This window comes from Peromyscus leucopus, chromosome 20 (genome assembly GCF_004664715.2).
Source record: "Peromyscus leucopus breed LL Stock chromosome 20, UCI_PerLeu_2.1, whole genome shotgun sequence".
NCBI classification, from domain to species: domain Eukaryota; kingdom Metazoa; phylum Chordata; class Mammalia; order Rodentia; family Cricetidae; genus Peromyscus; species Peromyscus leucopus.
The window spans coordinates 33175834-33190458 of record NC_051080.1 but is presented as its reverse complement, the minus strand read 5'-3'; the positions used below and the strand labels follow the sequence as shown (position 1 = coordinate 33190458).

Sequence of the window (14625 nt, the reverse complement as noted above, 5' to 3'; positions counted from 1 at the left end):
GTCATCTGTAAGATGGACATTACCCTGGCGTTACCCTATGGCACAGGTGGCCAGTCCGCAGGCGCAGGCGGCACTCACCAGCCGAGTTGATGATGTGTCTCAGGATCTGCAGGGTACCCACGCGGAGTCTCTCACTGTTAGTGTCCAGCCTGGGCAGTAAGAAGGCCAGCAGTCGGTCAGGAGAGCAGCAGGCTGCAGGGTAACATGCATATCAGACACTTTCTAATTTTGCTCCTTGTTCCGTGCTTGCACCCGAAGCTCCCCAGGACTGAATTTGTGTATCTTGGTCATTCTGGAACTGGAGCTCCCCAGGGCAGGGAAGGCAAAGACTCACTGTGGGGAATGCAGGAAGCCAGGACTCCCCGGCCGTCAAGTTCCCCCCAGTGTTTTCTTGGAGTGGTTGTATAAAGGGAAGGGTTGGAGCACAGGAGGAACACCAATGGATTGCTACCACACAGGACATGTGAGACTCAGACCTGCAGTCACCAGGGCCAGGGGGCTTGTTCCAACTTAATTCATAGGGAGCTCACAAGGAACCCCTCAGAGACCCTCCTGCTTCTGGGCTGGTCTGCAGATACAGAATAATCCCCAAGCACTCCACCCCTGACCCTGTACAGACTTCTACCCTGGACCTCTATCATTGCCAGTGGGAACCTTCTGGAAATTACCTTGGTGAGTTCTCTCCTTTGTCAATGACAGTAAAAAATTGGTCCTCCCTCCCACCACACTGAACCATCTCCCAGCATCCCCTCCCTCCAGGCTCTAGGTGGGTGCAGATGTCACTGGTCTTCAGCAGCTGAAGTCACAAACCTCCGCCTGACCCTCAAGCTGGCGAGCGAGCGAGCGAGCAGGCCCTGATGGACTGCAGACACCGGGGACGGAGCTGGTAGGCCGGGCCTTCACCGACCTAGACCATCAGGCTCCAGTAGAGGCACTGAAAGATGCTGTCACCTCTAGCATCAGAGGGTCAGGTAATGCCAGACTGATGGCCAGAGCCAAGCAACCACATAGAGGGGTGCAAAGACTGTGGGTGAGGGTCAAGGATGGACCGTGTGGAATGGGAGACAGAAGCCTCTAGAAGTGCGGCTGTAACATTCACTTCATGCTGTGGCTGAAACCAACCCTGCTGCAGGCCCTAACCCTCCTCAGCCTGAGCCACAGAGCTACCTACTGTTGTCCTCCTCAAAGAGGACAGCTGACCAGACACGAGGCACACGACTGTAACTCCAGTATTTGGAAGCCTGAGGCAGAAGGATCATGAATTCAAGGCCAGCTGAGCTAAAAGGAACCTGAGAACCTGTCTTGTTTGTTTTTATAATAATAATAATAATAATAGTAGTAGTAGTAATAATAATAATAATAATAATAATAATAATAAATAATAGCCATGCAGTGGTGGTGCACGCCTTTAATCCCAGCGCATGGGAGGCAGAGGCAGGCGGATCTCTGTGAGTTTGAGGCCAGCCTGGTCTACAGAGTAAGTTCCAGGACAGGCGCCAATACTACACAGAGAAAGCCTGTCTCGTAAAAATAAATAAATGAATGAATGAATGAATGAATAAATAAATAAATATAAAACAAAGGGCAAAGAGGGCCTCTGGTCAGACATGCTCTCCGAGGCTTTCCGTACAGAAGGCACCACTCACCCAGCACTGTGAAGCAGCGAAGCACCTCCTTCTGGCCGCTCCTCACCAGGGGGCTGGAGGACTCCACAGGCACACAAATCTGCTCCAGAGGACAGGGCGGAGGTTATGGCGGCAGACTCACTGCCATGTCAGGGCCCTGCCGTGCAATGGTGAGTGGCTCCACCTCACCTGGAGGTGCTGGAAGGGGTTTTGTTGTCGCCGCTTTGGGTGTTTAAATTTTTTTAAAGCGGGGCTGGAGTGACAGCCCAGCGCTGAAGAGCAGCTCCGGCTGCTCTTCCAGGGGACCTGGCTTCAACTCTCAGCACCCACACGGCAGCTCACAACTCACTGTTACGACAGTTGCGGTGGACTTGAGGCCCTCCTCTGACCCGTGACACACACATGGCACCCAGATAAACGTGCAGGAGGAACACCAACACATGTAAAATAAAGTAATTTAAAGACCTACTTTACTGTTTCATATGTATGAGTGTTTTGCCTAAATAAATGTATACATTCCTGGTGCCCCTGGAGGTCAAAAGAGGGTGCCAGATTCCCTTGAACTAGAGTTACAGATAGCTGTGAGCTTGTGGGTACTAGGAATCAAACCCAGATCGTCTGCAAGAGCAACAAATACTATTTTTTATAATTACTTTTTATATTTACTTTTATTCTATGTGCATTGGTGTTTTGCCTGCATGTATGTCTGTGTGAGGATGTCAGATTTTGGAGTTACAGTTGTGAGCTGCCATGTGGGCGCTGGGAATTGAACTCGAGTCCTCTGGAAGAGCAATCAGTGCTCTTAACTGCTGAACCATCTCTCCAACCACCACCACCACCACCACCACCACCACCCCGCCCCAGCAACAAATATTCTTAACCACTCACTGAGCTCTCTCTCCAGCCTATGCTTTGTTTGTTTGTTTTTTGAGACAAGGTCTGGCTGTCCTGGAACTCACTATGTAGACCAGTCTGGCCTCAAACTCAGAGATTCGTCTCCCTCTGCCTCCAAGTGCTGGGATTAAATGCTTGTGCCACCACACGTAGCCTGGTAAATTCTTAGCCTAGTCTACAAGCAAGTTCCAAGACAGCCAGGACTACACAGAGAAACCCTATCTCAAAAAACCAAGCCAAACAAACAAAAAAAAATTATTTATTTTTATTTTATATATGAGTTTTATTTTCCCTACATGTATGTATGTGCACCAAATGTGTGTACCAGCACTAGATCTCCTGGAACTGGAGTCACAGGTTATTAGCCAACATGTGGATGCTGGAACTGAACTCAGCTCCTGTGGATGAGCAGCAAGTGTGCTAAACTGCTGTCTCTCCGGCACCAATAAGTTCTTTGTAAAAAAGTATTTACTTAGTATTATTATTAGTGCGGGGAGAGGGGTGCATATGTGCTATGGCTGTGGAGATCAGAGGACACCTCAATGGAGTCGGTTCTCTCCTTCTACCTTTATGGGGGAGTTCCAGGGAGGGGGCGTGTCTTGAGGGGCAGCTTGAGTGGCAAGCACCTTTACTCACTGAGCCATCCCGTGAGCCCAAGAGTAGTTCTTATTGTAAACCCTCCTGATGATGGAAGATGGGGCACTTTGCTGCAAGTTGCAAAAATATATGAAGTAGGATTTCAGCTGACTATGACAGGCTAATAGCTGGAAGAAGCCAAGGGCCTTCCAGAGGTCAAGTAGAGGCTCAAGAAATCTTGGTAATATTGGCTTTTGATTATTAGCTCTTTCCTAATATGAATTTCTAGTGTGCTATTGTAGCTTTTTCATCATTCATTGGGCACAATTTCCCCTCTACTAATGGAATATAAAGACAACCTTCTGTGCTGACAGCTATGCACAGCCAGAACCCCAGTTCAAGCCTCCCTGTAATTATCATTGGCAGCATCCGGCCAGGACCATCCCTGGATGGACGAAAGTACCTTATCAGAGATGTCTCTGTACTCTCTAAGAACAGACTTAAGCATCCAGACTACCGGTTTGAAAAGGCCTGGCAGCTATGCCAATTAAGATTCACTTTCTCCTTTCCAAAGTCTTATTTCTAGTTTTAGATCCACCCTTAACAATTAACTCACTAAAGGGTTCCTACTTACAGGTGCATCTAGCTTTGACGGAAGTTGCCTAGCGACTGAGCACACTTCTCCTGACCCTGCCAGAAGCTGTGGGAACAGAGATAGCTTGGAGAGATAAGGGGCCAAGGGATAAAAGGCAGTTTTATTTCCAGAGCAAGGACAAGATGGAAAAGAGAAAAGAGAATGGAAGAACTGGATGGTAAGAACTGGAGAGGAAGGAACAGAGATGGGGAAGAACTAGATTGAAGGGCTTGAACAGAGTACCAGAGGAACAAGATGGAAGATGAGGAAGAGCCAGATGGGGAAGAACAAGATGAGAAAGAAGGAGGTGGGAGAGGAGCTAAGATGGGAAAGAACTAGATGGATGAGAACCTAGATGGGGCGGAACTAAGATGAGAGAATTAAGATAGAACCTAGAGGACAGCAGATAAAGGTAGAGAGAAATCAGGCAAGAAAGGAGCTGGGCACGAGAGCAGAAGTGAAGCTGTGTACACAGAATTTATCCCAGAGTAATAAAAGCAGATGGACAAAAGAGCTCGGTGTACTTAGAGATTCTTTTCCCAAAAGTAATTCTTGTCATTTGTACCTTCTCTTCTGGGCCCCTGGGAAGAATATTATTAAAGCTGGTCCTTAATAATATTCGAGAGCACTTGGATTCCCTAACGTTTGGCAACTTTTGGATTCTCCCTTGCTATAAAATGACTGTCGGCCAAACAGCCAGCCACTCTACCCTTACGCCAGCACTGACCATCGTGAACACTCCACAGACACCCTGGGAAGCTATACAATATGGCTGCTTGCTCCGGCTCTTGAAGGTACAGACCCTGCCAGAACTATTTCAAAGCTAACACTGGACTTTTTGTTATGACAAGCCTTGGTGAACTCTAGATGATCCTGCAGCGACTTCTACCTGGACCAGAGAGGAAGCAGGTCCCCTGGTGGCCTACCAGAGAGGAAATGCTAGGACAGGTACAAAGGGCCAAAGCTGATTCCTGCCAACATAAGCCTTTATTTGCAAGGGAAGTTTGCTGTGATTGGTATAAACGCCTCTCTTCTGGCTCTGTTACATGGATAGGTAAGCTGCTTGAATCATTTGTTGGGTCAGCTGAGAGAGACCCAAATGGTCTGTGCAACATCAGGCCTGCTGTGGAATATTATTTTAACTGGGCAAAGATGTGTTACACTTGTTTATGCTGTGGAATATTTCTTTAACTGTGTAAAGGTGTGCTACATTTGTTTATGCTACATTTGTTTAACAGCGTAAGGATTTGTTTAATTATGTAAAGATGTGCTGCATTTGTTTCAGCGGGCCTGCCTGAGGCACCTGATTGGTCTAATAAAAAGCTGAACGGCCAATAGCGAGGCAGGAGAGAGACAGGCAGGGCTGGCAGACAGAGAGAATAAATAGGAGAAATCTAGGGTGAGAAGACAAGAAGAAGAGAAGGAGGAGGAGGGGGAGGAGGAGGAGGGGTAGGAGGACGAGGGAGGGGAGGAGGAGGAGAGAATGAGGGAGACGCCCGGGGCTAGAAGCCAGGCAGGCGCCAGACAAACAGACATGAAAAGCAGTTAAAGTAAGATATACAGGAGGAAAGAAAAGTAAAAAGCCCTGAGACAAAAGGTAGATAAACAGGTTAATTTAAGTTAAAAGAGCTAGCCAGAAAGGAGCCTGAGCTAGGCTGAGCATTCAAAACTAATACTAAGTCTCCACGCTGTGATTTGGGGGCTGGTTGGTGGCCCAAATGAAAAAGCCTGGTTCACAGGTGCGATAAAAGGCTTCCCTCCAGTGGTCTTTTCTGGATTGCTTTTAGTAACTGGGCCGAGGGTGACAGGAAAGCAACAGCAGAGAAAGCATGGCAGTGACACAGGCAGAAGCAACCAAGCAGCAGCCGTGGTGGCTGAGCAGTCTGAGGCCAAGCTCAAAACTGCAGGGAGGGCAGGGACTACAGGCCCTGGCTCTAAGGAGCTGGACTTCAGGGCCAAAGGTGTCACCCCAGGCCCAGGAGCTGTAACACTGCCTCCTGGTAAGGTCCTGCTGCTCAAGGGCTGAAAGACAGCTGTAACACTAAAGGATGTGGCTTGTGTCTGTCAAAATGAGGGATACAAAAGCTGCCGTATTGCCAGGTGTGGTGGTACACATCTGTAATTCTAGCATTCCAGAAATGGAGGCAAGAAGGATTCCTATAAATTTAAGACCAACCTAGGCTACATAAGACCTTGTCTCAAAAAAAAAAAAAAAAAAAAAGCAGGGGGGGACGGGACGACACTGGAGAGATGGCTCAGCGGTTAAGAGCACTGACTGTTCTTCCAGAGGTTCTGAGTTCAATTCCCAGCAACTACATGGTGGCTCCCAACCATCTGTAATGGGATCTGGTGCCCTCTTCTGGCCTGCAGGCATACATGCAGGCAGAACACTGTATAGATAATAAACAAATAAACCTTAAAAAAAAATCATGTACAATTTAGTCAGGTGGTGTTCCAGAACTCAGGAGGACCTCTATGAGTCTGAGGCCAGCCTGGTTTAGAGAGCGAGTTCCAGGACAGGCTCCAAAGCTACACAGAGAAATTCTTTCTCAAAAAACCAAAACGACAAACAGCAGCAACAAAACAAACAAAATCCAGAACTGCCCAAGCCTACCTTGCCTACTCACAATGTCTATCTTGGCAGAACAAGAGGAAGGGAGAGAAGAGGAAAGGGAGGGAGGATACAGTTTGTGGAACTACTTCTTGCCTTCTTGATCCTGTGCCAGACCACACAGCCAAGGTAATCTGGAGATCATTTAGGACTACGTACTTAGGAGCTACGGAGACAGCTCAGCAGTTAAGGGTGCTGGCTGCTCTTCCACAAGACCAAGATTTAATTCCCACTACCCACACAGTGGCTTATAACTGCCTGTAACTCTAGTCTAATGGGACCCAACTCCCTCTTCTGGCCTCCAAGGGCTCTGCGCACACCTGGTACACAGACACACATGAAGGCAAAACACTCATACACTAAAAATAAATAAATCGAGGGGCTGGAGAGATGGCTCAGAGGTAAGAGCACTGGCTGCTCTTCCAGAGGTCCTGAGTTCAATTCCTAGCAACTACATGGTAGCTCCCAACCATCTGTGATGAGATCTGGTGCCCTCTTCTGACGTGCAGGCAGAACACTATACACATAATGAATAAATAAATCTTTAACTGAATACCCAGGGGAGACCTTGCCTTGGAGGACGTGGGAATAGGGGGTGGATTGGGGGGGTGGCTGGGGGGTGGAAGGAAGGAGGACAGGGGAATCCGTGGCTGATGTATAAATTTAAATTAATTATAAATTAAAAATATTTACTAAAAATAAATAAACAAAACAAAATAAAAAAATCTAAAAAATATTTTAAACATTCATGCTTATTACAAAAAAAAAAAAAAAAAAAAAGAACATTGTGCTCAACCTACTACACTAAGCCTGTTTAATCTGCCTTTAAGAGAACAATGTAAACTGGGTGGTGGTTCACACTCCAGAGGCAGGGGCAGGGGAATCTAGTCCAGCCTGATCTACAGAGTGAGTTCAAGCACAGCCAAAGCTATACAGAGAAACCCTGTCTCAAAAAAACAAAAAAAGGACAAAAAAGAAAGCGAGAACAATGTAACCAGCCTTACTTTGTCTTGGATTTCCCATGTAGTCAGCTTTTACAACCTAAGCTAAATGCAAGCTTCAATCTTTTGTTTTGTTTTTATATATATATATATATATATATATATATATATATATATATATATATATATGAATATACATAAATATATACATATACATTAGAAAAGAAAGCCTCCTTGAAAGCTCACCAAGACCCCTTTGCACCTTTCTATTCTTTTCTTAACAACAAAGTTCCACAGATCCATGTTCCCTCTGCTGGGTCACACTGTGCACAGCAGCTTTCTCAGTCTTCCTGACCCACAGGGAGGATGCCCAGCCAGATGACTTCTCACAGAAGGACTTCCGGCAATGGGATCTTGTGACTCATGGTACCCCATGACTCTCCTCTCTTGCTCAATTCCTTAGTGGACCAAAGCAGCCTCCGGCCTCTTCTTCCCACCATAATCCAGTGCCCATGCTGAAACTCCCTCTGAGAGCTCCTCGGCCAGCCTCAGTGCCACACTCTATCCCGCTGGATGCCACTCTTGCTGCCTCCATCCAGGGGTTCCTGTATGTGGTGACTGAATGAGAATGGCCCCATAGGCCTCTATGTTTGAATACTTCCCCAGTTGTTCAAACCACTTGGGAAGGATTAGGAGGTGTGGCCTTGTTGGAGCAGGTATGTCACTGAGGGTGGGCTTTGAGGTTTCAAAAGACTCACACAATTTCCAGTTAGGTCTCCTTGCCTCTGTGATGGCTAATCTTGGTTGTCACCTACATCTGAAATTATCTAAAACCTAAGCAACTGTAGACTGGAGAGATGGCTCAGTGGTTGAGAGCACTGGCTGCTCTTCCAGAGGATCTGGGTTCAATTCCCAGCACCCACATGGCAGCTCACAACCATGTGTAACACCAGGTCTCAGGGATCTGATATCCTCACAAGCACCAGATGCTGGTAGTAGAGACATGCATGCAGGCAAAACATCCATACACATAAACAAACAAACAAGAAGAAGCTGGATTTGACTGTAAAGAATTTTCTTGATTAGAGCATTTGCGGTAAGAAGAACCACAGTGGATCCAGGCCACGTCTTCTGGTGGCAGGTTACTTAAAAGGCCAGGGATGAAAGAAGTTTTTGCTTTTTTCCTGCTTGCCCTCACTTTCACTGTCCAGCTCCCGAGGCATTCCTTCACTGCTGTTAGAACCCACTTCTTCAGAATTCCAACACAGACCAAAGACTGGCAGCTCTCTCAGATTTCCCTTGGACTCCAGCACCAGACTGGGACTGCTGAGACATCCAGTCTCAAGGACTGATCAGCTATTAGAGCCTTGGCCTTTTCATCAGGAGACAGTCAATGCTGGACTACTTGGACCACAGCCTGTAAGCCATGCTAGTAAATCACAGACAGACAGACAGACAGAGAGACACACACACACACACACACACACACACACACACACACACACACACACTCTAACAGTTCTGTTTCTTTAGAGAACCCTGACTAATACAGCCTCCTACTCATAGATCAAGATGTGAGTTCTTTTTTTTTTATTTTTTTTAAAAGATTTATTTATTTATTATGTATACAGAAGAGGACACCAGATCTCATTATAGATGGTTGTGAGCCACCATGTGGGTGCTGGGAATTGAACTCAGGACCTCTGGAAGAGCAGTCAGTGCTCTTAACCTCTGAGTCATCTCTCCAGCCCCCAAGATGTGAGTTCTTAGCTATTCCTGTCACCAAGCTTTTGCCCACCATCATGGACTCGAACTCTCTGAAACTTTAGGCTCAATTAAACACTTTCTTATTTTTTTTAAAATAATTTTTAACTTTTATTATTTATCTGGACAGCTGTACATGTCTTATGAGTGTTTGCAATGTTCATGTGGGGGCGGATGCCAGAAGAGGGAGTGGGATCCCCACTCCTCCTGCTGGATTACAGGCAGAAGTGAGATGCCTGACATGGGTGCTAGGACTTGAACCCAGGTCCTTTGGAAAAGCAGCAGGTGCTCTTAACCACTGAGCCATATCTCCAGCCCCAAACTCTTTCTTTTGTAAGTTGTCTTAGCCATGCTATTGTGTCACATCAATAGAACTAACAGACTGCTGGGCTGGAAGATGGTGCCTCGTCCCTGGAGGCCGTGTACATACACCCATGTGATGCTCAGGAAGCCCACTGTACGGCTGTGTGACTGAAGCACCCACTCCAAATCATGCTCCCTGTGCTCCCATTGGGCAACTCACTTTGAAGGGTCCACCCCCACAAGATCCACCTCCCCAAGCACTCATCTCCCAGCCTACCTGAGCATGAAGAGCCACCAACAGGGCATCTAGCTGAACCTCCAGAGTGCGACTACCCACACTCACAGCTGCCTCGAGAATTTGTCCCAGGCTCTGTTCAAGACAGGAAGGAGATGGCGTCAGTCCACCTTCTGCCCCACAAGAGGGAAATGGGGGGACCTAGGAAGCGGTCCAGGCGAACACCAATCCCCTTTAAGACCCAAATGAAGAAGGTACACCTTAACCTCTAGAATTTGGGGGCAGGTTAAGAAAGGTCAGTATGGCAGGTAGAGGTGAAAGCTCCCAGGCTCCCATCCAGCGCTTAGTCGAGTGGAAGCCACTCACGTCATAACCCAACACGAAATTTTGAGTTAGGGTTGCTCCCACAGGGTCTGATCTGAGGGTTCCGGTACTGCTGTGCCCGCCCTCCCTCCCTACAAATACCTTGGATATCTGAAAGGTTTCCGCATGCTTCTTGTAGAGGCCGAGCACTACGGGGAGGAGCTTAGGGAGCTGTTCTTCCAGCTTCTCACTGGGAAGCAGGTGGCTCATGGGACCCAGAGCCGCCACCACTGCAAGCCGGAGCTGAAAAGACAGCAAGGGCCTCCCTGTCTGCTCATGGCTTCGAACCCCAGGTCTAACAGGCAAGCCTGGTGGCTACCAGTTACTAGTCCACCTATGGGGCAACCATGGCAAGAGGTCAGATGTGGCCAGCTAGGACACAGTCTCAGGGAAGACAGTGGATGCCAAAGGGGCCTACAATGACCAGGGCTCAAGATCAAGCTTTAGAACAGGCTGACTCCAGTTGGAGGCAGGGGCTCTTCACCACCTCCTCAGCACCATCTGTGGGCAGGGAACTTGGGCGCCTTTCCTCCCTTAGGACCACCCTAAGGGCAAAGGCAGAAGGAGGCCTCAGGGGCTGAGCCTCGGCCCCTGATGGGTCAGAGCTGTACCTTGGCGTCACGGCTCTGCAGCCAGTGGTGGAAAAGAACGTCATAGGCGCCGAAGACGTCAGCAGCAAAGGTGTCCTTCCTGACGGTGGGGTCTGGGGCTTGGTCCAGGTTGGCCAGGTACTCCAGGGTGCTTTCACTGAAGTGCTGCAGAGCTGTAATGGCCCCAGAGAGAGCAACTCCTGACATATCCCGCACTGGCTCCCCAGCGCTGCCCATGAACTCCCAAGACAGTCTGCATGGTGCCTAGACCAGCACCTGGTTAGATGGTGACCCCCGGACTACCCCAGGACAAACAGAAGGTCTCCCCAAATCTGTATCTCCTCTGAAACCTCAGAATCTGGCCTTCTGTGGAAACAGGGTGACTACAGGCCCGTCAGGACAAGGTCGTATAGAGGAGAGCGGCCCTCGCCCTGACTTGAAAATAGAAGAGATGGGGAGAAGACAGCCATGTGTAACAGAAGCGGACAATGGAGGGGGAGTGAAAGCTGAAGCTCCAAGACACCACAAGAGGCTTACTACCATTCTACCACAACAGGGAAGAAGGAAGGGATATACTCTCCCTGAGCCTCCAGGACAGTGCCAATCCACAACACTCTGATCCAATGCCCTTGAAATAACCTTGCCCCCACGTCTACCCTAGAGACAAAAGAAGGGAGCACTGTGCCCCTCCCCCTGATCATGCTCCATACAGAACAAGGGCTACCAGGCCCAGTGTAAGGGCAAGAAGAAACCGGAAAGAGGTTCCAGGCCTATGTGGATGGGCGCAGGCTGCCAGGGGTTTTACTCATGTCTTCCTTGGCTATGCCATGGGGACAGGGGTGGGTAGAGCAGAGGCTCTGAGCTGCTGTGGGCAGTCATAGGAGAGGTACAAAAGATATGGCTGGGACTAGAGCCCAAGACACGGGTCTGGGCCATGAGAGAATACAACAGAGCTACAGGGAGAGGGTGGGCACTGAGGCAGAAATCTCTGTGCTTCCACCCTCTGGAACTAGTCAGTCCATCAAGGGCTCACATCTTGCCAAAGCGACCTTCATGCAATCCAAAACCATCTGATTGATAGTGCATAGGCAAAGTGGTAAATGGGGCAGATCACAAAAAGAACCTGGGAACTGACCCTTTTCCTTTTGTACAGGAGTGGCTCAGCCCATATCAGGGCAAGTGGAAGGATGTTCCTGCAGCCTTTGTATAGATAGCCATAATGCACATGGTCTTGTCCACAGGATTCTCAGGCTACCTCCTTTGTCTCCAGTACTGAGTACCAATGACCAAGTGTCATGTGGCTGCTTTGTTGCTGATGTGTGGCCCTCACATGGGCTTGGGCACCCTCCGTAGCTTATGAGTCTTCCCATCCTTCTTAGTCCTCACAGCGGTGACTCTCAAACAGCTTTACCACAGATGCTATTTCCTGCCATGCTAGGTTCAGGGTCCCAGGAAGAGGATGTGGCTCTGGATGCTCAACCTTTTCCAGAAGTTACTTCATGGTATCTAGATTCTGGCAAGGACCACTTCGGATGATCTGCTGTATTTCTGGTATGAGGATTCTCATCCTTCAAGGAGGGAGAGAGCTGGCAAACATGTCTGCCACCTGCTCCACCCTATCCCTTCTCCCGTGATCCTCTGAGTCTCAAAGGCTCTTGCTGGGTGCTGCCCTCAGGGTGTCCTTAGACTCTGGTCCTATGCCCATTCTCCTTGTATTCCTACACCACCCACTTCTTGTAGAAAATTTAGCTTCTGGTGCTTTTATTTAGTCTTTTTTCCCTCACAGAACTCTCTTTTATGGCTTGTTCATTCTTTTATTTCTTCACTCTGTTGTCTCATGGCCTCCACTGGATCATTCCAAAATCGTCCTGAGCCTGCTCTGCGCTAAGTTGGCATGCACATGATGGTGGCTGCCACTGTTGCATGCTCATGTTGGGACGTAGACACCACAGCCAGCGGCTCCCCCAGCCAGTGCCCAGTACAGTCTTGGCTGACCACAGGATGGTGTCTAGAAGATACAACTAACTCAACCCACTTGTGAAGCAGAGCCTCAACCAAGGCCTCCAATCCAATCCAAAAAGAGAAATAAACTTTCTGGACAGGGGTGGCACACGCCTTTAATCCCAGCACTTGGGAAGCAGAGGCAAGCAGATCTCAGTGAATTTGAAGCCAGCCTGTTACACGAAGCGAGTTCCAGGATGGCCAGGGCTGTTACACAAAGAAATCCTTCACTGATACAGGGATAAATTACAGCGATAAACTCTCAAGAGAGAGAATTTAAAAGAAATGAAGGAAGAAAACAAAACAAAACAAATAAAACCCCAAAACTACCTTCCCACCAGAGTCTCTAGTGAAATGCTCACTGGTCAGTCTCCCTTTCCCAGAGCATGGGCCTCTGGGGTTCTCTTCAGTGGGCAATGGCATCAACTCTCACCACTCTTGGCCGCTGACATTAAGACCAAAAGGGCCTGGAGGCTGCAGGAGACCTGTGACTCCTCAGCTCCCCTCAGCCCCACGGCTCTTCCTTCTGATCTGAGGGGTCTTAGTTAGAGTGCTCTTCAGGGACAAGAATAGTTTTCAAAGAGCAGGTAATCGTATTTCCAGAAGTAAAATCCTCACAACTCATTAGATCTTGATCTTTAATCGGTTGCATATACTCAGGATGAAAGAGTTCCACCCCGATGCCAACGTCCTTTTTCTGGGAAGCAGCAGCCACCAGCTGGGTCTTCTCTCAAGTGCCACAAGTTCTCCCACAGTGACTTGTCCTCCTTTTGTACTTCCAGCCGGCCCGGCACTTCGGAGCCGGCTCCTCACAACACTAATCCCCCTAGTGGAGCTCTGCTGTCCCTGCACTCAGATCCTCTCACACGGGGGAGGGGGGTGTGTTGGTTCTGCAGGGGTTTGTCATGCACACAGCCTTGAAGAATGGCATCACTGGCCACTCACCCTAGCCTCCTTCCACCATATAAGAATGCCATCACCTGGGCATCCTCCTTCTCAGTTCACGCCACCTCTGAGCATCACAGCCTTCATCTGCTCTAGGGAAGAGCGGATGAAGTACATTTCCGAGACCCGTTTCTCTGGAAAGCCTGTTTTACTCTCAGTCAGACGGCAGGTGTATCTTCTGATCGTGGAGTCACGGGACTTCACACATCCTTCTCTGTTTTCTTTCCCAGGTGTCTGTCACTGGAATGCAGACTCCGGGGTCTTACCCACCAACCTTTCTCTATTTCCTGTTCCTCCAACTCTGAATTCTGCCATATTCCCCGGGCCTTTCTTCAACCTCCAATCGTTTCTATGATGTCTTCCATTTCTCTGACCACTTTTTTAGATAGGTTGATTTACTCTTCTTCTTGATTGTAGCTCCTCAATGGATGGTGACATCCCCTTGCGTCATGAGTTCACTCTCCCTTGTCCTCTCCCTGGGATGCTAGTCACGGAGCCTTGCTTCTGGTAGTTTCCTCTTCCCCGAACTGCTAACACCCCAGCCACAGTTTGTGTTTCTTTTGCTGCCGCCTTCCTACTTGGCCTTGCTCAGAGGTGGGACTTGTGTGCTGCCTGCCATCTCAGGCAGCGAGCCAGGCAGGCTGCACCCTGCCCATCTGAGACCTTTCTATCAGCCCCTCTACTACGGAGGGCCTCCTGTTAGACTGCTGTTCACTGCCCTCTGCTTCTGCAGTGCGTCAACCTCAGCCACACCCAGCCTGGGATGCCCAGAGCCAGAGATCCCAGTGGCCTGACGGAGGCTGTTCTGGCCACAGGACTACTGTGTCCTCCAGCAGCAAGCAAAGGATGCCTGATGTGAGTGGTACAGGTAGGAGGCATTCTAGGAGTACGCCTGCTAAGCCTGGATGACTTTAGCCAATGTCTCAGCAATCAGGAAGCCGAGGCAGCAGAATTGACTTCAAATTCAGAGATCCTCTCTCTGAAAACAAAACAGAGCTGAGGAATGTAGCTCAGCTGGTAAAGTGTTTGCAGAGCATGCACCAACCTCTGGGTTCAAGCCCTTACCACAGAAACCAAGGAACGGTTGCATGTCGGTAATTCCAGCAGGAGAACCAGAGGTTAAAAGTCATCCTCAGCTACATA

The 14625-nt window shown here is 48.8% G+C and overlaps 1 protein-coding gene across 2 annotated transcripts in view; it reads right to left on the bottom strand.

Annotated features, from left to right (window-relative positions):
- The window catches only part of Mroh1 (maestro heat like repeat family member 1), an 80753-nt gene that overhangs the window by 38904 nt on the left and 27224 nt on the right, over positions 1 to 14625 (bottom strand). For both annotated transcript variants that reach the window (XM_028870952.2, XM_037197597.1), the window contains exons 8-12: positions 10558 to 10709; positions 10049 to 10189; positions 9626 to 9718; positions 1647 to 1725; positions 79 to 192 (exon numbers count right to left, since the gene is read on the bottom strand). In XM_028870952.2, the coding sequence (XP_028726785.1) occupies positions 79 to 192; positions 1647 to 1725; positions 9626 to 9718; positions 10049 to 10189; positions 10558 to 10709 (579 nt within the window). The remainder of the gene's footprint in view (positions 1 to 78; positions 193 to 1646; positions 1726 to 9625; positions 9719 to 10048; positions 10190 to 10557; positions 10710 to 14625) is intronic.